Genomic DNA, 20,740 nt, shown 5'->3' on the forward strand with positions numbered 1-20,740 from the left:
TTCAGACTATGCTGATATGAGAAATACTGAAATCAGTCCAAAACACTCAGTTCATCAAGTACAACTTAGAGAGCAGTGGTTATCGTATCGGGCAACAGTCGGCAGTAACTAACATCAGATAGCTGTAGTGAAAAGGATTTAAGACTGAACTTATTCCAACATATTTCTACATTCAGTTTATTTAGTGGCGTCCTGTGGTTCACTGAAGCAATTTATTTATTTTTTTTTAACTTATTCTTTATTCAAAATCTGCAAAACAAATTCCACCATACAGCTGTAAAATACTAAATTTAACAGATACAATGTGGTACAATAGTACTCCTTGTTGCCATCAAACACTTTTTTCCCATATTACAATGAAACATTAACAATTTTTTTCTCAATAAACAAGAAGTCAAGTACAGATATAATTGTGAATTGGAGACCATTTATCTTTAAATATGTCAATTTTCATTTGCAGTCTTGCAGTTATCTGCTCCATGTGATATACTTCCTTCAGTTTGTTCTTCCATTGTGTAATGTTGGGGGGTTGAGGTTTAAGCCAGGAGGTAGTAATCATTTTTTTTGCAATCAAAAGTCACTGAAGCAATTTAAACTGGAAATTATCTCTTCAGGTTCAACTACAGGATTGTTTTCTCATTTTATGATCTGAAAACCAGAAAGAAATCCTGCAAATTCTAAAAAATATAAAGTAGAAAAGTAGATATTTTTTACAAAATGGTCGAAGTCAAAAATTGGAGTCATACATGTGCTTCATATTTAATCATTATTTACAGTGTTGATGAATACTGGAGGCATCAAAGTGATCAAAAAACACACAGAAGATTGTATTTGGTCCTGGTGTGTCAAGGAATGACAACTTTAGTTGGTGCTTGATTGTTTTGTTTTGGTTCACATCTCACTATACGTTTTCTGACCACCTAAATGTATCTTATTTTACCTCGAGTTGTTTTCTCATACATATTTTTATGGGGTTATACTGCACAATACACCTGCAACTTTTTTTTTTTTTGTATGGTGGTAATTACACCACGTTTGGTCAAATATGTACATTAACCACTGTCTTGCCCAAACAGAGAATATAATTCAGCAGTGAATGATCACACCAGATAATTTTAATGTTTTCCTTTCCAAGCTGCTGTGACTGTCTGGCCCATATATGTCGGAGGAAGAAGGAGCTGAAGGCCAGGACAGTCTGGCTCGGCTGTCCAGAGAAATGTGAGGAGAAGTACCCCAAAAACTCCATCAAAAACCAGAAGTACAACATCTTCACCTTCGTGCCTGGGGTGAGTTCCTGCAGCTCCCTCAGGGATTTTTTTTAACTTATGTAACAGAGGTTTATGCTCCCATCTTTGCTCCAAATGCAGCCGTTATTGCTTCGGCGGAGTCTCTGTTCCCACTCTTTTATAGCCCCCAGGGGGTCAGTTTATCCTTTAAGTTGAAGCACGTTGTTGTTTTCTTCCACAGATTAACAGTATGCGGAGCACAGAAGCACTCACTGGATGTAATTGTTAACTATTCTGTCATTAAGAGGAGGGTTTACACTGTCGGGGACATTAGAGATCTATCAGAGTTACTTATTAAAAAGCAAATGGTTCCATGATTAAAAGGCCCGTCTTTGGCCCGGGCCGTAAAATGTCAACTGTCTATTAGAGACGTAGATATTCTCATCGATGGTGAGCAAAACGGCTGTTTTTCTCGCTCCACTTTGAATTATTAAATACACACAAATTGAGTTTAGCAGTGTGCATTTTTCCCTAAAGGTCAGCGGGTTCATTAACTGCAGAGCATCGTCCATTGATCCCATTGTCTCTGATAAGCTGTGACTAGACACGAGACCCTCATTATTGCAAACATTATTCAAAATTTGACCTTAGATGAATGGAATGCTAAGGACCCCCGTTGATGGATCGCCCATTACTGCGCCGAAGCCTCAGCCAGTCACAGGTGCTGCTTCGGTTGCTGTAATGTAAGAAATCCTCTGGCGAAGTCCGCTGAAACTGAATCTGACAGTGTCAAACCCGCGCGGGTTTTTATCAGCAGAAAACGGCCAGTTTTCCTTTTGTTCGCCACAAACGTACTGTATTATTACTCTGCAAAGCTCCAGCAGGAACACAGTGTACCCCGGTTACCTTTCCACATGAAACCCGTACCAGGAGTGGCGTCTCAAACAAGACAGAAGTGTCAGAGTTTCCATTAGGTTAATGTAAAGTTAACGGCATTAACATGTATCAGGTTTCCTCTTGGAGCGAGCACAGTAACCCATCCTGTCTGATTTGTTGTTGCCGCCGCGTCTCCTTTTTGTCTCGTCTGCGGCCGTCATCGTCTGCGAGCCGCCTCGCTGACATGTCCGCCCGCCTCGCTGAATCTTTGTCTCCTCTCCCCTCTCAGGTTCTCTATCAGCAGTTCAAGTTCTTCCTCAACCTCTATTTCCTCGTGGTGGCCTGTTCCCAGTTCGTGCCGTCGCTGAAAATCGGGTATCTGTACACGTACTGGGCGCCTCTGGTAAATGCGCCTCGCTTTTTTTTAACTTTATTGATGTATTTGTCATTTTTTCAATGTCATGCACTGCTTTAGTCCATGACGCAATACAACTACTTAACTTTTATTTTTTGATGTTTGTTGTCAGTGCCTTTATCTATCATTTCATTTAAAAGTTACAATTTGAATGACATTTATCAGACAATACACAGAGATAAATGGAACTTGTTAAAGCCATTGAAGAAAATGATTTTTCTACACAGCCTAAAATTATAAAGAATGAAACAAAAGTTGTTAGTTTCACAATGTTTTCTTTATATTTAAATGTATTAAAATGCCCAGCCTTCATTAGTAATATTTGTATTTAATGTGTCCTTGAATTAATCCTCATTTCTTGTAAAGCGCTGACGGTTTAATACAGCTCTTATTTTGACGTTATCTTTACTTCCACTCAAGTGCGTCCACTTTCCACCCCCCGCGGTGACAGTCGGGCTTCAGAGAAAACCCTCTCTGTTTGTCGGCGGCCCTGGCATTAACGGAGCTGTTTCTGGCACTCAGGGTTTCGTGTTGGCCGTCACGATGGTGCGGGAGGCTGTGGACGAAGTGCGACGATGCCAGCGAGACAAAGAGATGAACTCTCAGCTCTACAGCAAGCTCACAGTGAGAGGTGAGTGGAGGGAGCCCGTCCCCCCGCCCATCCCTCAAACTCTTGGCTTTCTTCGTAACAGCGGGAGTCGCTCCTTTCACTGTAATTGCATTGATTATGTTCTCAAGATTTCTCTGGAACTGTATGATCTAAGATCTGTCCCCCGTGTTGAGTGTGCGGCGAAACCCCCCCCCTCCTGAGTGGTATCGATGACCGCCGCCAAGGTTGTAGCTTTTCACACCCACCGTGCGGTTCTGCATGCGCAGACGGTTACGTGCTCTCATGAGCAGGCCGAAAGAAGAAGAGGAGTCGCGGCGGATATCGGGGCGGTATAATCGAGAGTGACCCTCAGTGCCGATGTTTTTGTCTGCGCTTTGGAGCAGGGCTGGAAACAGAAGGGTATTACATTATCGTCCTGACGGTAATCAATCTGTCAGAAGGTGAAAGAGAAAGAGAAGAACAGTGGCGAAAAGTGGGCTGTGGTTTCAGGAGTCAGCGTCACTTCCAAGTGCCAGAAATCAATATTTGCATATCATTTCATAGCAGATTAAGAGCCTCACTTTAATGTGAGGTTATTTTGAGGACACGTTCTCTTGTTTTGTCTCATTCGTCCTTTTTCTTTTAGGTAAAATCCAAGTGAAAAGTTCAGACATACAAGTTGGAGACATGATCATTGTTGAGAAGGTAAAACTTGCAACAGCCATCTTTGCTTTTAAACCTATTGCTTTTTTTTTTTTTTTTTTACTTTTCAATCAACAAATCGGTTTTTTTTTGGAAGAAAATGAGATCTTAAATGGTTGTAGCTCAAGCTTTTAAAAAAAAATGTCATGTATACTATCATCTCAGATGAATTACCACTGTATTGCTCCAAAGAAGGAGAAAAAAAACAAGCATCATTGAATTTTCTTAATCTGTAGGAGCAAAAATTGTGTCCAGTCCTTCACATTTGTCCCACACTGTTGAAGTTAGAGCCATGGGGGTTGGCGGCTGGTCCCAGCTGACAACAGACAGAGGATAACACATATGACCTTTCACCTAATGAGAAACTGGGGGGGAAGCCAAATCACCTGAAGAAATCTCATGCACGAACAGAGAACATTCAAACCACAAAGACAAACTGCTGGAAAATGTGTGTGAAAAATAAAATGACATGCTGATAGAGTAAAAATAAATATTTCTTGTTCCTCATGTGTTTATATATCGGGTGATCAGGTCATTTGATGAGTAACGGGCCAAATGTGCTTGGTAAAATATGAACATTTGCACACATCTTCAGTAGTAAAAACTCTGATCTTGATCGTGAACTCAGCCTACATGCGATCCCGCTGTAGTGCTGTAAATGTTATTTTTTGTTCCAGCACATTAGACTGACAGAAAAGAGCAACTGTTTCTCCTGCTTCTGAGTGGTCAAAGTATCGACCTTGTTGAATTATTCAGGTGGTTTCAAAGGTCTTTTGTCACGGCTCTCGATAACACACATTTGCATGTGTGTTGTTGTTTTGTCTTTGTGTTTGCAGAACCAGAGGATTCCTGCCGACATGATATTCCTGAGAACGTCCGAGAAAACCGGTGAGCTGCTTTCAGTGAAGAACTGAACAGAGGGGCCGATGCTCAGATTAATTAAGAAATTAGATTTTTAGATTGTCTAAGTGACTAAAGTATTATAAATAACACAGGCTCTTATAATAAATGCCAGTGACATTAGTAATGGAACCACAGTGTGGGTTAGAATGAACTTTGTTTGCCCCATGGCACTTCAACGAGCTGTGTCAAGATCACTGGTGTGAGAAATGTGACTTTTCCACACACTGCAGTCCTTTGACAGCATCGGATCAAGTCACCCCTGTGATTCATATGATTTACCGTACATTGTTCCAGTGACTGATGATGCAAATTCCAATTAATCAATGAGCTGCGTCAGATCCTGGCTCTTTTCTGAGGGGCATCAGGAGGAAATGTTCTGAGGACATCATTTCCATCAATCTCTGATATGTCAATATGCTTGGCAGGGAGTTGTTGATGTCTTTGTCGCACACACACAGAAGCAAGCGCACACGCACGCACACACACCCACACCCACCTCGTATATTTCGTCTTTCACTACTCATACCAACACACACACACGTCTGAGCTGCCACCGCAGCAGAGGCAGAGCATGAATCACCCTCCTTGTGTTAATGTTTTCCATCATACTTAACCCTCCAGGGATGGTTTATAGTTGCCCTTTACCCCCTCTGTCAGATAGTTGCTCTCATCCATCAGTTTCATATGTAATATTACCTCAGATCAATACAGGTCACCACCGCTCAGGTTTTATCAGGCCCCGCGGCGGCCGCAGCGGCCGCAGATGCTCTGCTCTGTGCTACAGGCCCTGTAATAATGGATCGTGGCCATTGCTATGCTGATTTATGACAGGAAGACAATTAGTATACACAGGAAGCCGTGTTCGCTTCATTGCTTCATTGTTAATATGAAAGTGTTTGTGTGACCTCTTTAGGCTTAACCCCGGCAGTGTCATAAACTGAGCTGCGTATTGTTTAAAACTAACAACCTGTTTTTGAATTTTAATCCGAAAATAAAGGATGACCTATTTCATTTCTGTCCAACCTAAAGGTCTGCATCGCCAACATTCTCTGCCAGGAGGTTTTTACACATCATTTTGGATTGCTTTTGAAATTAAACTTGCTTTTAAAAATTTTATGAATCACACAAGCACAGAATGACTTGGACTGAGCTCCCATTTTGTAATTCCCCCAAGCCTCCTCACTTATGCAACTTATTGTTTTTTTGTTTGTGTCCTTGAAAACAGTATAAATTGATAAATCTGCTTGATGACAACTTTCAGACACAATAGTTTGCAAGATTGTGAGCATAAACACATCAAAGCTGTAAAAGCTGCAGTCCAATTTATAATCCTTGATATGATGACAAAACATTCCCAACATCCTCTCCACGAGCATTTAGTCTCTTGTCGACACCTGTGTCTTTAAAAAAACTTGTCAAATAATGTTTTTTTTTTTTTGTCAGCTTTGTGCTACAAGTCAAGTTGTTTAAACATGTAAATATGTCTCAAAACTGATTTCATATTTTGATGTCTACACAGTCATGCAGATAATCAGTCCTCTGTGAGATCGTGTTATATCCCCACAAAATATTGAGATAATATTAATAGTAATAGCAATTCAACATTTTCTATTCAGAAAAATCTGTAAAGAAAAAAAAAACGAGTAAAAAACTCACATTAATACTGCTGTCAATATGACTGCTTTTAAAAACCCAAACTTACATTGAAAGGTCAAATGCAGTCGGTACAGTATTTCATAGATTAAACCCTTGAAAAATGTTACTGTCAAGAACAAGATTTATATTTTGAAATTTAAACAAGATAAAACTGTGACAGAGCAAAATTTCTTTTTCAATCAACATATTTATTTTTGTTGTGACTTAACAGATCACTGTAACAAATTCCAACCTTAATTAAAAATACAAGTTTTCATCATGAACGGATAAAAATTGATTAAGAAATGCATTAGTTCTCTATATTCTAAATATCAGTGAGGAACTCCTCTGAATAATAAAGAAATAGACTCTGACGTGTTGAAGTCGTTAGTAACAACACAGTAAAACTATAGTACAGAACAAACTTTTCTGTTTCTGTTTTACAGCTCATCGTAGAGGTCAGTGAGACAAACAAATACGATATAATATTCATTCTGTCTCAGTGTGGCTGTCAAAAAAAAACATGTCATTTTAATGGAGGTTTATTGTATAAATGTGATATTTAAGAGCTTAAATGTGACTAAAACGTCTCACACACTGAGGTGACTCTCAGAAATCACAGGGATAGTAAAAGTAAGAAGAATTTGCTCAGGCAGCAGGAGAACATGCCGACCAAGACAAAAGGACCAAGCAGAGAACAAACGAGACAGCACAGCAGTCCTGACAGCTTCTGTGTGTGTGTGTGTGTGTCCGTGTGTGTGTGTCTGCGTCTTCAGGATCGTGCTTCATCAGAACAGATCAGCTGGACGGAGAAACCGACTGGAAGCTGAAAGTTGCCGTTGGATGCACGCAGCGGCTGCCAGCCGTGGGGGTAAGGAGGATACATTACGACTGAGCGAACCTCTGCTATCAGCCGGTAAAGCGAAGGAGTGCCGCGTTATCACTAAAAGCATAGCTCATCAGCCGTCCGCGCCGTGATGGAAACTTAATCACTGATGACGGACAGCAGGAACAATCTGAGCCTGACAGCAGCTTTCTTTAACTGCAGGTGATACTCAACACTTCAGATTTAAGTCCACTTGATGGCTTTTTTTCGTTGCCACTTAATGTGATCAGAGAATTAAAGTTTCAGCAGGTCATTCGATGATGGAGTGGTGGACAGCAGTGTTAGCTTTCAGGACATTTGAAAATAGAGCAAGAGTTGTGTTTACTTAGTTGGAGGTCAGGCTTTTTACAAGATAAGACAGCTAATTTGAGTTTTACAGGGTTTTTCTAAGTGAATTCAGGGAATTAGATCCATTTTCTCCCACACATTTGCACACATATCTCGGATTAATCCAGGTTCTATTGAATCAGCTGACAATAACTCAATCCAACTTGTTTCTGTGTGCTCGAGTCAGTCCAGTTTCAAGTGCCTGTATTTTTATAAACTTCATTATTGAAATTTTAATTCATGACTTCACAAAATCATAATTTGGTTTCTAAAACCTCGTGAAAGGGAAGAGGTCATCTGAAAATTGGCATTGTTTTGTATTCCAACCAAGCAATTTATATTCTTGTAAGCAGGTTTTTATTAAAGCAGTATTTCCTAAACACTTTGAATCAAGACAGAATTTACTGTCAGCCACTATCAGATATGTGTTTTTTGTGTTTATAGCACCACAATTTATTACCTGTTTCATTTTCTTTCAGACATGAAATAAAGGGTTTTTGTCCTCTTGTCTGACCTCTGACTGTCACTTTCACTACTGCTTGTCAGATCCACCCCCAGATGCTCTTATCACTTTCTGGTGTTATAAATGCATCAGGAGCTGCGACGGTCATTTCTCAGCTGTAGTTGCGCCCCTCCCACAGTCCTGAAGTCTGCTGATGCAGCTCACCTGGGCCCCGCGGGCTGCAGGAAAGCTTCTATGGCTCGCTCTCTTCTCTCCTTCACATAACATCTGTATGTCTGTGGTCGCAACTTCTTCAGTTTAGGATTTTAGTTACTTCCTTGGATGTTCTCTCTGCCAAAAACACTAGATCTGTTTGTAAGAGCGGTGAACGCAGTAAAATGAAGACCCTCAATAAAATGTGGAATTTCCATATTAGGGAATGGACTGGAAGATCTGGTTTGTTTATTTTATGCTGTAATCAAAGTAAACCGTGAGTAGAATAAGCACTCAAGCTAAAACTCATAAAATGGCAAGAATGCTTCAATAATCTCAACAGGTGTTGTTAATTTCTGCAGTCTGTCGAGAAAAAGAAATGGGCAAACAGACATACCAACAGGCCATCGACATTAGTGAGTCGAAAGAGAGACGATGAAGAACAAAGCACAGAACAAAACATTTGGGACATAAACCTTCACAATATTCGCTTCATACCCCTCGATGAGCTGCAGTCTGATCTCTGAATGCTCAGGAAACTGCAGCAAGCTTGGTCTTTGCCTCCATAACTGCTGGAGCAACATTAGCCTCCATTGGGGCTTCAGTAAAATAATCTTTCCTGCTCCTCTTTGGCCGCTCTGCCCGTGTTCTCGCCCTGAGAACACTATCTCAGCACGGCTTAGGGCTGCTTGGCAGCTGCAGAGGCGGCACGCATGCATGCATGTCTGAATAATTTAATATTTACAATCAATTTTGTTCCACCATGGCTGGAAAAGGCTGGTGTTGGGAACTCGATGGGCTTTAGGCTGCAGACGGGACGACGGAGTGAAACAGATGACTGAAGACTGATGGTTTAATGTTTTTTACTCTTGACTTCTTGAAGTTGTTTCTTTTTGTTCACGGTCCACAACCTTAGTTTGTGGAAGAGCTGATTTGTTATTTCTTTGTGTTTGTTTTTAGAGGATAAATGTGCTGAAGGATTTATTTTTTATGTCAATAAATTTCACTGAAAAGTGAAAAATGAAGTTGCACATCAGTGTGTGTGCGCGTCTGTTTTAAACTTTTGCAATAGAAGCTGAAAAAAATATAACTAAATGATAAAGGAAAGAGGAAAATTAGAAAAATGGAGCACGCATTTTTCTGATGACATCTTATGTCGTTGCCACAACATCAGCGTGTGTGTGACGACGTGAACTTTCATCCACCGTTTAAGTGTGAACTTGTAACTTCCTGCACACAGAAGAGACTTATGGTCCCCGTCTTCCTTCTTGTTACTGGGACTGATTTTACTTTGGAAAAATATTGCATATCTAAAACTATGACTCTGCCGTCTTAAAATAATCAGATTGTGGGTGAGATATGGGCTCCTTTTACCTGCAGTGTCAACAGAGCCTCAGCCATCATTTGCAGATTTTTCCCCAAAACTGTTGCTTTCATACAGTGGGAGTTCTGTCTGGAGGGCTGGAGGGGGAAAAGGTGGAGCAATATGTGTTTATCTATGTACAATTTAAGTTGTTTAACGGTTACGTTCCCTAGTTGGGTTGCCGTGTCTATTGATGCTATTTTATTTCAATGTTTTCTTTTCTCTGTCCTGATGAACTTCTGCCATTGTTCAAAATATACAAATGAGCAACACATCTTCTCACTTATTAGAAAAGAGGATCTATTGTACATGGTCATGAACACGCTTTGTTTTACATCACACACATTAATTTGCATCTGAATTTCTCTTTTTCATGTGATACTCCTCAGTGTGATGTTGTCAGCATTAGAAATGCAGGTCTTTGTTGATTTCCATTTGTTTTCTGCTACATCAATCTATTATTATTTTTTGTTCTTCAGGATAAACCAACTTCTCAGAAAATGTAATGATCTTAATAACACAAGAAGATGAATAAATAATGCCAATCTGGACAAAGTTTTTTTTAAAAAAAAAGGATCATATATGGATATTTTGCACAATGAGTTAAAAGAAATGATACAAACAATAGTGTCCAAATTAAAGTCGAATGACAGAGACTAAAAGTGTGTGTGGGGAAATATCCCTGAGGCCAGTTTTCCGAGGGAAACCCTGCATGTCCGTCAGCAGCCATGTCTTTCTGAAGTGTTGCTCACACAGATGACTCGGTGAAAAGAGCCTGTGTTTAATTTCTGAATGTGAGTCGCAGTAAAGCCATTCAGCCTTTTCTGTTTGTTGTCTTCTCGTCTCAGGACCTCTTCTCCATCAGCGCCTACGTCTACGCCCAGAAGCCTCAGCTGGACATCCACAGCTTCGAGGGGAATTTCACCAGGGTGCAGTATCTCATTGACATATTTATAACCTGTAAAACAAATCTCAAACACATGCAGATTTTTCTCTATAGAAACCGGATTGACACAGAAGATGTGTATCACTGCAATGTGTTGACAAGTGACAACAATGAGGTCTTGTGTGTCCATCTGGGCCTGTTGTTATCTCCAGCAGGCATGCCTCTTACATCACAGGCAGGTTCTCGCAGCTCCGGCTCGATCCATCCCGTCTTGCTTGTTGCTCAGTGATTTTTTTTTTTCTTCTCTCCTTCTTTCTTTTTTTTTTTTTTTTATTAATAGCAGATTAGCGAAGCCCCCACAGAGAGGAGAGCTCCAGTACAAAGGGGGGCTTTGTGGTCCGTCTTCACTCTTGGCCACACACCAGGCTTAGTGAGCGAGCACTTCCTGCGCTCATTCATCCTCTGCGGCCTTCCTTTGCATAGCGTGTGCTTTTAGTCTGAGCAGGATGGGAAAAAAAATGGGTTCCCACAGATCCGCAGCAAATGAACTTACCTATTTATGAGGGCTCCCTTCTTCTTTTTTTTTTTTTTCTTTTTCCCCCCCCCTTTCCCCGAGACGGATATGGTGGCTTTGTTTCTGTGGTCTGTACTGAAACCCTCTGCAGTTATGAACACCGTGGTGCGATGCCAATGTCAGAGCGGTCAAGCATCCAGCAACCTGCCATTTATTTTTCATGCACCTCTTCCCATGTTTGAGTGGATTGACAGGATGTGGGTGCTTAGGTATCATAATTATCATATCAGGCAGGCAATTTGAGACGAAACTGGAGCCTTGACTCTGCACTCCTGACTCCAGCCTTTTTTCAGCATTCGTCTTTATTTAAGAGACCGGGCGAGGCGAGGGGGTGAAACAAGAGGCTCCCCAGGGACTTATTTATCACTAAAACCTCATCTCCGTGCCCTCTCTACACAGTTTTTTAAAAGCAGCCAATAGATGGATGGATAGATAAAGATAATGCTGTATCATAACTTCACTCCCTCACAATGTAACAGCTTTCAGATTATTTATTTTTGACTGTAAAATATTGAGGAAAAGCTAAGAAATTTTACATACTTGTGTAGAATTTGGTTTCAAAAACATGGGATAGAATTTGAAATGCTTGTCCTGCTCATTCTTTTGAATTGAACAAGACTTAGCCAGTGAACTATCCCTTTACTTTTTACGACACCGTCACCTGGAGACACTTAAAGGAGTTAGAAAAAGTCTTGAATATTTACATCGCACTGTGAGTGTAAGGCCACACCCACGCAGACAGAGCCTGGTTATTTATTGTTTCAGGTTTTTGTTCATTAATAAAGTGTCGACGTGTACACGTCTGAGGAAAGTTCGTTTCAGAATCATGACTATATCCACCAACAGGTCCAATAGTAATCATTGACAATTATTTAGATATATATCTATATTATCATTTTAAGCTTCAGTACAGATACTGTTGTAGATTAGTAGAAACTTTAGTCTAACCACAAGAAATTATAGACATCAAAGCTCCCATCTGTGAAACACTGAGCTCTCATTACTTTTTTGAAAATAAACTCGCCAGCATCAGAGAACATACATGAAGAAATGAAAAAAAAAAAACTTGACTGGTGTAGAGCAGGGACAGTAGTGTTAAACTTATGAAACTAAATAAGTGAGGCTGTATAATTTTATTGAGCTTCTGCTGTTTAGAATTTATGGCTTGGTCCTCCACTGGAGTCCGAGCTTTTTATTTGTCCCCCTTGGGAAAATTAATTGCCCACTTCAGCTATGGTTACAATATATAGATAGATAAACAGAGTTAACTACATGTGAAACACTGCTTTTTGTTCCTGTTTTTTGCTCATAAAAGTGAATGACATATGAATTGTTTCATCAGAGTCTATTTGTATTCCTTGAATAAGTTTTTAAAATGTCCAACAGTGTAATTTGTTGTGATCAACATTTTGGCCATAAATAAACTCAGAACGACTTTAGATTAATCTTAAAAAGCAAAACTTTTCAGCGCCTGCAGTGAATAACAGTCACGAGTATCTCAAATAATCACTTTAAGAATTAGTTAAAGAGCTTTTGATTGTACAGGTGGTGAGAAACTCGCATCCTGTGTTTTTCAGCCTTGGTCAGTTTTAAATGTTAATTGTATTTTGCTGTGAATCCAGCTTGTTTCACTTGTGTGCTTCAGGACCTCAGTGAGCAGCACCGGTCAGAATCTGGCTAATTGCAGATATAAATTCATACAGCTGAGGTGTTTCTCTCAAGCTGGTGTCTCTGAAGAGTTGTAGTTTTCTTTCCAACTGGTATCCATAAAAAAGACGAACAAAACATGGACGACTGTGACTGGATGCATATTTCTGATCTGTCTTTCTGCCATATATAGACAGCGATGATTACTTTTCCTGTTCTTGTCTCTTGCAGGAAGACGCAGATCCACAGATTCATGAGAGTCTGAGTATTGAAAACACTCTTTGGGCCAGCACGGTTGTTGCATCTGGTAAGTGAGTGTCGGCTATTTCAGGTCTGTCTGTTATTATTGGCCAAGTGAGCCTATTGGGTAATTTCAGCTTCACTTCCTGTTACTTTCAAACTTGCAGTACTGTATATAAATGTAATCTCTTGGTTTGCTCTCTGAGAAAATGTTCTGTGATGACGGTGGATGACGTGTTCCCAAATACATCTGCTTGTTGGAGAGTGTTTGATAGTGGATATGGTCAGAGGGATATTTTAACATTGAAATTTAGTGATACTGAATGTTGAGTGCCACATTTTCCTGGCGTTAAACCTCACGACGGTTTTGATTGTGTGAAGAAGTGGAGGAAAAGCCACAGCTGAGGTAATCCTCCCTCGCTCCGACTCAGCCATTCCCCACAGAAACGGTTGTGTCAGTTGAGAGTGTTTGCGATGCCGCCACTGATGGCCGCACATCGATTTGCGGTGTTGCTCTCCCCCTCTGGCCTGACCTTGACCAGAACACACACACACACACACACACACACACACACACACACACACACACACACACACACACACACACACACACACACACACACACACACACACACACACACACATAGAGGCACACACACACATGCAAATGCAACCAAAAGCCTGACTTGGACCCCTTACATCATCTGTGCTTGGGAATGTCATCGTCCCTCACCGGGATCTTCTTGACAGGCACTTCTGTCTAATGCAGAAGCGTTGGAGGCTCTGGAACTGGCCCGGATCGCTGTGTATTCACTCGGCTACGGGCCCCAGTCCAGCTGTGACAAGAGAATTGGTGGCTGGCATATTCAAATTGAACCCCCCCAAACCCCCCGCATGCTGAGCCACACACACCATTTGTCACACCGCTCAATATTTCTGGAGTTAGAAGTCAACGAGAGCAATTCATCACCTTTCTCCTCCGGTTCTGTAGCCACTCTTCTCTTCTCTCGCTCCCTTTTTGACGGCGCTTCACTTTCCTTGTTTTGTTTTCGGCCCCGTTTTTTAACTTTCTTGCCATTTTTTATTGTTCAGGGATTTCAGGGGGCTGTATTTAGTTTTATTAGTGCCTTTGCTTTCCCATTAAGCTCATTTAATATTAATGACTCATTAATCCTTTGTAATAAGGCCACTGTAATGAATTGGCAAATAAAGATGGCAGCGTATTGATCGGGTTTTATGAGCTTCCATAGGGTGGCTGAAGGCCCTCAGAGTCTGAGCGTATTAAACTCCTGTCTGTTGGCTTGAGTGGCAATGAGACAAAACTGCCTCGGCTCAGCCTTATTGTGTTTCCTCTCATGCAGTTCATCTTACTTGACCAAGACGAGTGTGTGTTTGTGGGCGTGCATGCGTGCGGTTGTATGCGTGAGCTGGTGGGGGCGAGGTTCAGTTAATGAGCAGCATTACTTTCCTCCTCTCTATCTTTGGCAGGCACGGTGATCGGGGTGGTGATCTACACAGGCAAAGAGACCAGAAGCGTACTGAACACGTCCTATGCCAAGAACAAGGTGAAGAACTTGTTACTTTCTTCTGTATTCCTGCAAGGGAAAAAGTGTGATTTAAGACTTATTCTGCACAAATGGTTGTGATTATTTTTAATTAGATGTAACCAGAATCATCACTTCCACCTGCTTCTTAAAGACCTTTTGTTTTATAGTAATACATTGCAGATAAGAATAAAAATACTCAGTTTCGTGGATAATGTACAAATTGTGCATGTGACATAGCTACAGTTTAAAAGCTGTTGAAGCATTTCTTCTTGACATTAGGTAGTTCTTGTGTTATTAGTTTCATTATCTGTGGATCTGCTGATAAATCATCCAACATAACTTCTATTAAACGTGTCTTATAAAGTATGAAATTTGCTGAGAAGTCCTGGAAAAGCAGCAGTTAATTTTTTTTTTTTTTTTTTTTTTATGTGGACAGAGTAATGTTTTAGATTTGTTTTTTTAAAAAAGGAAATAATTTGGAAATGAGTTTACAGTTATCAGTTGACCTGGAATTAATTTGACTATTGTGTCTAATGTGACAGTCGTTTTAGAAGAAATATTGATATTTTAATATTTAAACGTTGCATTCTGGTCAAAGTGAAGGCATGTAATATTTCCTAAACATAATGAATACAGTAATTATAGAGTGTCTATCAGTTTACACAGGTTTTATTCTAAAAGCTGCAGAGGGCAAAGCGCCTCACACAAAGTAAGATCTGTCCCAGTTTCTCCTCGTGATTCCTCCTTTCCTCTCACCTCCGATCACTAATCAATCACTTCAGCAAGGTGATTTTTTAACCTTGACTTTCCAGATAAAGTTGGACCCGTCAATGCGAAAGGTCAGCACCAGTTGCTAATTAACCAAAAGGGAAATTAACCCAGGATTTAAATGACATTTTCAGCACAAAGTTAATCCCGCAGAATCCCCATTGAGCGTTTTGTCCCCCAGATTGAGAAGATTAATGAAAATTTGATGCTAAATATAAGATTTAAACAGATAGGCACGGGTCAACTGATAGAGCCGGGAGTCAGCGGGATCTCAGATGTGATATTTTGGCTCGATTGCGTGACTTTAAAATACAAAGTTCCTCATCAGCTCAAGCTGTCTGTACCTGTAAAGCTTCTCGCCGGCGAACGCCGTTCCCCTCCTGCTGCAGCGCCGGTTTTGACACCGGTATCTTTTATTAAGAACGCTGATGTGGCCGGTCGAATGGCGGGCCGGTGTTTTGTGTAAGCCTGACAGCTGAGAGGAATTCAATATTTCAAGGAGATGATGTCAGAAGTGCCAATATGGAGACTGGAGATTGGGGGAGAAAGTCGATACAGTGCGGCTAAAGTCGCCGGAACGTTTTGGCCTCATATAATCTGTTGTGACACCTTCCAGGACAATGCCGGCACTTGATCAATCTGACAGGACGTCAGACATGGATTCACTCTTTGTCGCAGTATTGTTACACAGATCGCCGTCTGAGTGAAGAGAGAGGACAATGTCGTTTGACAACAGGCTGCTTTTCAATAAAGATTGTTTGATGTGTGCGACTAAGTTCCAATACTCCGCTTTTCACACGTCTCTCACGGCGAGCTACCCTGAAAAAAAAAAATCGAAAAGTGAAGTAGTTCCCTTTCAATTCGAAGCTCGGCTTCATTTTATCTTCTCCACTTTCTTTATTTACACATCTCGCAAGCATTAACAATACACACAGTGGCTGAATCCTGATATACTCGGCTCTACATGGATGAATATTCATGTCCCGCGGCTGCAGTCCTTCATCAGATTTCACACACACATGCTCGAATACAAGCCACACAGGCAGATCGAATCATTCCTTTCAGTTTTAATGGCACGGAGATGAATGGAGTAAAATATGCACTTTTATTCATTGATAGCATCTTTAGGTTGAGGTAATTGAGTCCTTTTTCCACCCTTGACTGAATGAATAATGACTTCATCTGATCCCCAGCAAGGCTTGGAAAATTTAGACCGGCCATTGTTCAGGGAGAAGGGGATCCTTTGCTTTTCAGGCATGCACTGTGCTCTCTGTCTTAATTTTTCTTCATTTTAATCCACCCAAACCTGCTATTTTTCTCAATAGCTCAACCATGAACCATGTAGTGAGGCGCTGGGGTGGGGAGACGCTCCCCCGTGCCCTTCCCTTTCCCGCACTCCGCTACTGGGAGTTTACCAGCGACTGATAAATCAGTCACACTGCTCTCCCAGCTCTCCCAGTCCTCAGGGGAATGGTTTGGTGGGGGTTTAGGCACCGGAGGAATTTTGCTGCTTTTTATATGTGCTTGTCCCCTCCCCTCCTTTTCAGAGCGGTTCCTTTATCTGAGGGAGGAGAGATGTTATGTTCTGCTGTTTTTGTAAGCGTGGTGCGTCAGATGAAAGGCCTCTGTGTACAGGGCTTTGCTGTGAGCACTGCCAGAAAAGGGGAAGGACACTTCTTTATTTGACATCTTTTTCCCACATGCTCCATTGGCTGGGAGATACACTCGAGAAATAAAAGACAATTCTGACCCCCCCTTTTTTGTCTGCGTTTTTTCCAGGGCACCATCTCAATATGGGAATTTTCTCCATTTTTGAGGCCTTTTGACCTTGTGTGCATTGAGGGGTAACACTCCTCCAGCACGACAATAATGCAGTTAGTAGTTAGCACCACCAATAAACTTATTTAAGCCGTACACACATTTTGCATGATAAAAGCCTGCAGCCAAGAGTCTTTTTCATTGGCTTTGTTTTTGCTCTGTGTAGCATATTGTAGGGTTTCGGGAGCAGATGGGGAGCTTACAAAGAGTCGTCTCTCGTATGAGATGTCAGAAAAGAAAAAGGATGTTTACAATTCCTCAGTGAGACTCGTAGTCTAGACGCTTTCTGGAGGTTGTGTCTATGAATTTTCTGAGACTTTTTCATTGGAATACATCCCGATACGTCCCGCGGTATTAAATTAGAGGACAAATGTAATACTTTCTACTATGAGATTTTACTTGACGGGTTTTACTGCTTGCTGTCGTCTCTCGGTGTCTGATTGCTCTTGACTTCTCGTCCCTGCAGGTCGGTCTCTTGGACTTGGAGCTGAACCGCCTCACCAAGGCCCTCTTCCTCGCCCAGGTGGTTCTGTCCGTCGTCATGGTGGCGCTGCAAGGGTTTGTGGGTCCCTGGTTCCGAAACCTCTTCCGCTTCGTTGTGCTTTTCTCCTACATCATCCCCATCAGGTACTTTGCACTTGTTTGAAATGTTTTGATCGTTTATGTCGTGACTTGAAAGAAGGCTGGCGTGAAAATGTCTAGAGGTTGACATGCAGGTTGGAGCCAATAGTTTTTTCTGTACAACAACAGTAACAATGGTGGAGTTCATAGCTCACTGTTTAGAATTTAATGACCATCGTCGTCATAATTTAAAGCTAATGATGATTAATTATGATTAATAGTATTTGCTGCGTAATGTATATGTAGTTCAATTGCAGTGTATTATACAGTCAATAGGAAGTGTTTATTAAGCTGTTCTCGTAAAATAACAAATCAGACAGTTTTTAAAAAGCTCTTTTATCCTGACTTTTAAACCCAAACTCTTCAATTTATTCCCTGATCTTTCCATTTCGTACCTTCTCAGTTGGTGGATTCTACTTGTGTTTTCTCCGTGCAGCTTACGTGTAAACCTGGACATGGGGAAGTCTGCGTACGGCTGGATGATCATGAAAGATGAAAACATCCCCGGTACGGTCGTGAGAACCAGCACCATCCCTGAAGAGCTGGGCCGTTTGGTCTACCTGTTGACGGACAAGACAGGTAGGACTCTACGTACCGAACACTATCCATTCACTATCACTAGTAGCATTGCAATATTTCAGTTTTTCCAATTTTTTTTTTTTTTTTGCACCTCTCTTATTGTATTGCCCTTTTTAGTGAGTTTGACACCAGTGTTTTAGTCTTTGACCAGACTCTACTCATCAGATTGCTGCAAAAGCTGCATTTGTAAAGTGAAAACTGAAGTTCTTTATTTAGAGTTAAAAAGTGAAAGTGTCAAGAAATGGAGAAACAGGGCAGAAAAGTAGAAGTGAAGCGATCACTTTCTTTGTCAACCTATGCTTTCTTATCTACTCAAATAGTTTTTGCTTCAAATGCAGCCAAAAAAGAATAAATGAACTAATCTAAAATGTGATCTGTTTGTCTCCCAGATAACAGATCAGCATCTTTGAGGAATGAGAAGTATTTACATCAGATGCAGTTGGTTTAATACTCCGTTGCATATTTAATAACTATAACCTGATCGCTGTTTTGCGTCTAATCCAAGCCATTTGAATCCACAAAACAATAACCGAGATCATTCTGTCAGGCTGGCAAGTTTGTAAAGTGAAGTGAAAATAAGTCGGACAGAGCCTGAAACCTAAATTTCCAGGCTTTGTTCCTCTCTGCTTGTCTCATTTCACTATCGTGGGCTGATCCTCCGGTAACAAATCGCTGCTCTTTACTAATGCGAGACAGCGTCTCAGAGTGATAAACTCTTGCGGTGGTCCTAATATGCTTCTTTGTCTTCCCCCGCTGATCTAGGTAGGAATAGATTAGCTTTGGAGCCTATTTATCCAGGTTGGTAGTTAAAGCACATGGAAACAAGAGCAAACGATCAATCCATTAGAATTGGTTAACCCTGTGGCTTTAATGTTTCTGGACGTTAGATGGCCTCTAATCAGCTTTACGCTCTATCAGCACACGTTCTGGCAACATGCATCCATTAAACAAGGCCGCCGCCTCCATTTTAAGCATTTTTTTTCTCCCTTCTTTTTTTGTTTTCTGAAGACTCACTCGCTGTTTTCGTATGCCATGCTGCTTCTTGTTTGTTAGTCAGAGAGGACATGCAGTCCATATTGGTAATGAGATTAAGTCAGCGAGAGAAGGCACTCGCTACAATCTACAGGTCCCATGATGCACTGAGGCCAGTTGTTCGAAGACAGACACTGTGTGAGTGCGAGATGGTGAAAATATATTTGTCTTGCTGGTGTATTGAACACATTTTTAACATTTCTCTCATTTCTTAAATATAAACTTTGTTAGTTCTTCAATTCACAAATGAGCAAATTTGGGCAGTTCTGCATTTTTTCACAACATTTAATAAACCTGTGCAACTAAATCAGGCTGATTCTCGACTAATATTTATTAGCACATCAGTGTTAGATGAGTTGATGTAGATCTGTAATTCATAAATTGGGAATAAGTTTAATAATTAACTCTGCAATTGTTCATTAAATCTGTACATCACAGCAGATCTGAGGACTTTGGGTTGTTTTTATGTTTCAAAAACAGCAGTTGTTGGACTGCATATCAAAATATCTGGTATGTTATGTAGATATCTGTATAACTTTAGATTTCAGTACAATTATTTTGATATGTGACCATTATTGCTTGAAGATGAACTATAAAGCTCCTAAAGACAAGAACATACCGTTAGAATTATAAACTAAAGGTTAAGTGAAGGTGACGTCTTCTTCCAATTTTCTTACCTCCTAAATTTCTCAAATAAAATGTTCCTCTGAATTGCAGGAACTCTGACGCAAAATGAAATGGTGTTCAAGCGGCTGCACCTGGGGACGGTGTCGTACGGCATGGACACCATGGACGAGATACAAAGCCACATAATCCAGTCGTATTCACAGGTGAGGAATCACATGACAAACTACTGTTCGCTGCTCACACGGGTAGCTGTCACGCACAGACCCGTCCATCCATCCATCATCCACCCAGATGATTCAAAAAGCCACATTTTCACAAAAATAGATGTTCACATATGATATTCTGATCAATAAGCAGGAACAACTTTTGGAGACTTTGGACGGAGCTGACACTTTGAGTGGTTCTACTTATTTTTATTCCGTTTGGCAGAATGACATAGAATACAAATATGTACCATACTTCACTCAGTGTTCTTCCCACTTCATCCCGCCTCTCTCTGTAGATCAGTTTAATCAATTTTTATATTTAGCTAAGGATGCTTTTTCCAGGAAGGAAGCCCATATTGTTCATTCATCATGCGGCGTCCCTGAGAGGCTCCTCGTACTGTAAGCAAGTGTTTTCCTCGCTGGGTGGCTCAGATCTGGCTGCAGTCATGACAGAATGATATTGTTCCTTCTCAGCCAGCTCCGAACAGCTGGTGGAGGCTCAGGCCATCTGCCCCACGCCCTTATGTGTAATCCCAGCTAATGAAAAATGACTAGGCTTTTTAGTGCTGAAGCATGGCAAAGAAACAACGCCGCTACTCAGCTGATGTATGCTTTACT

At 41.0% G+C, this 20,740-nt stretch overlaps 1 protein-coding gene across 2 annotated transcripts in view; it reads left to right on the top strand.

Annotated features, from left to right (window-relative positions):
• atp9b (ATPase phospholipid transporting 9B) overlaps positions 1–20,740 on the top strand; it is a 40,957-nt gene that overhangs the window by 5,621 nt on the left and 14,596 nt on the right. For both annotated transcript variants that reach the window (XM_030120863.1, XM_030120864.1), the window contains exons 3-14: positions 1,136–1,286; positions 2,392–2,505; positions 3,040–3,148; positions 3,753–3,811; positions 4,645–4,696; positions 7,123–7,217; positions 10,426–10,506; positions 12,916–12,991; positions 14,413–14,489; positions 17,524–17,684; positions 18,115–18,257; positions 20,007–20,119. In XM_030120863.1, coding sequence (XP_029976723.1) covers positions 1,136–1,286; positions 2,392–2,505; positions 3,040–3,148; positions 3,753–3,811; positions 4,645–4,696; positions 7,123–7,217; positions 10,426–10,506; positions 12,916–12,991; positions 14,413–14,489; positions 17,524–17,684; positions 18,115–18,257; positions 20,007–20,119 — 1,231 coding nt within the window. The remainder of the gene's footprint in view (positions 1–1,135; positions 1,287–2,391; positions 2,506–3,039; positions 3,149–3,752; positions 3,812–4,644; positions 4,697–7,122; positions 7,218–10,425; positions 10,507–12,915; positions 12,992–14,412; positions 14,490–17,523; positions 17,685–18,114; positions 18,258–20,006; positions 20,120–20,740) is intronic.

This window comes from Salarias fasciatus, chromosome 22 (assembly GCF_902148845.1).
Source record: "Salarias fasciatus chromosome 22, fSalaFa1.1, whole genome shotgun sequence".
Lineage (NCBI taxonomy): Eukaryota > Metazoa > Chordata > Actinopteri > Blenniiformes > Blenniidae > Salarias > Salarias fasciatus.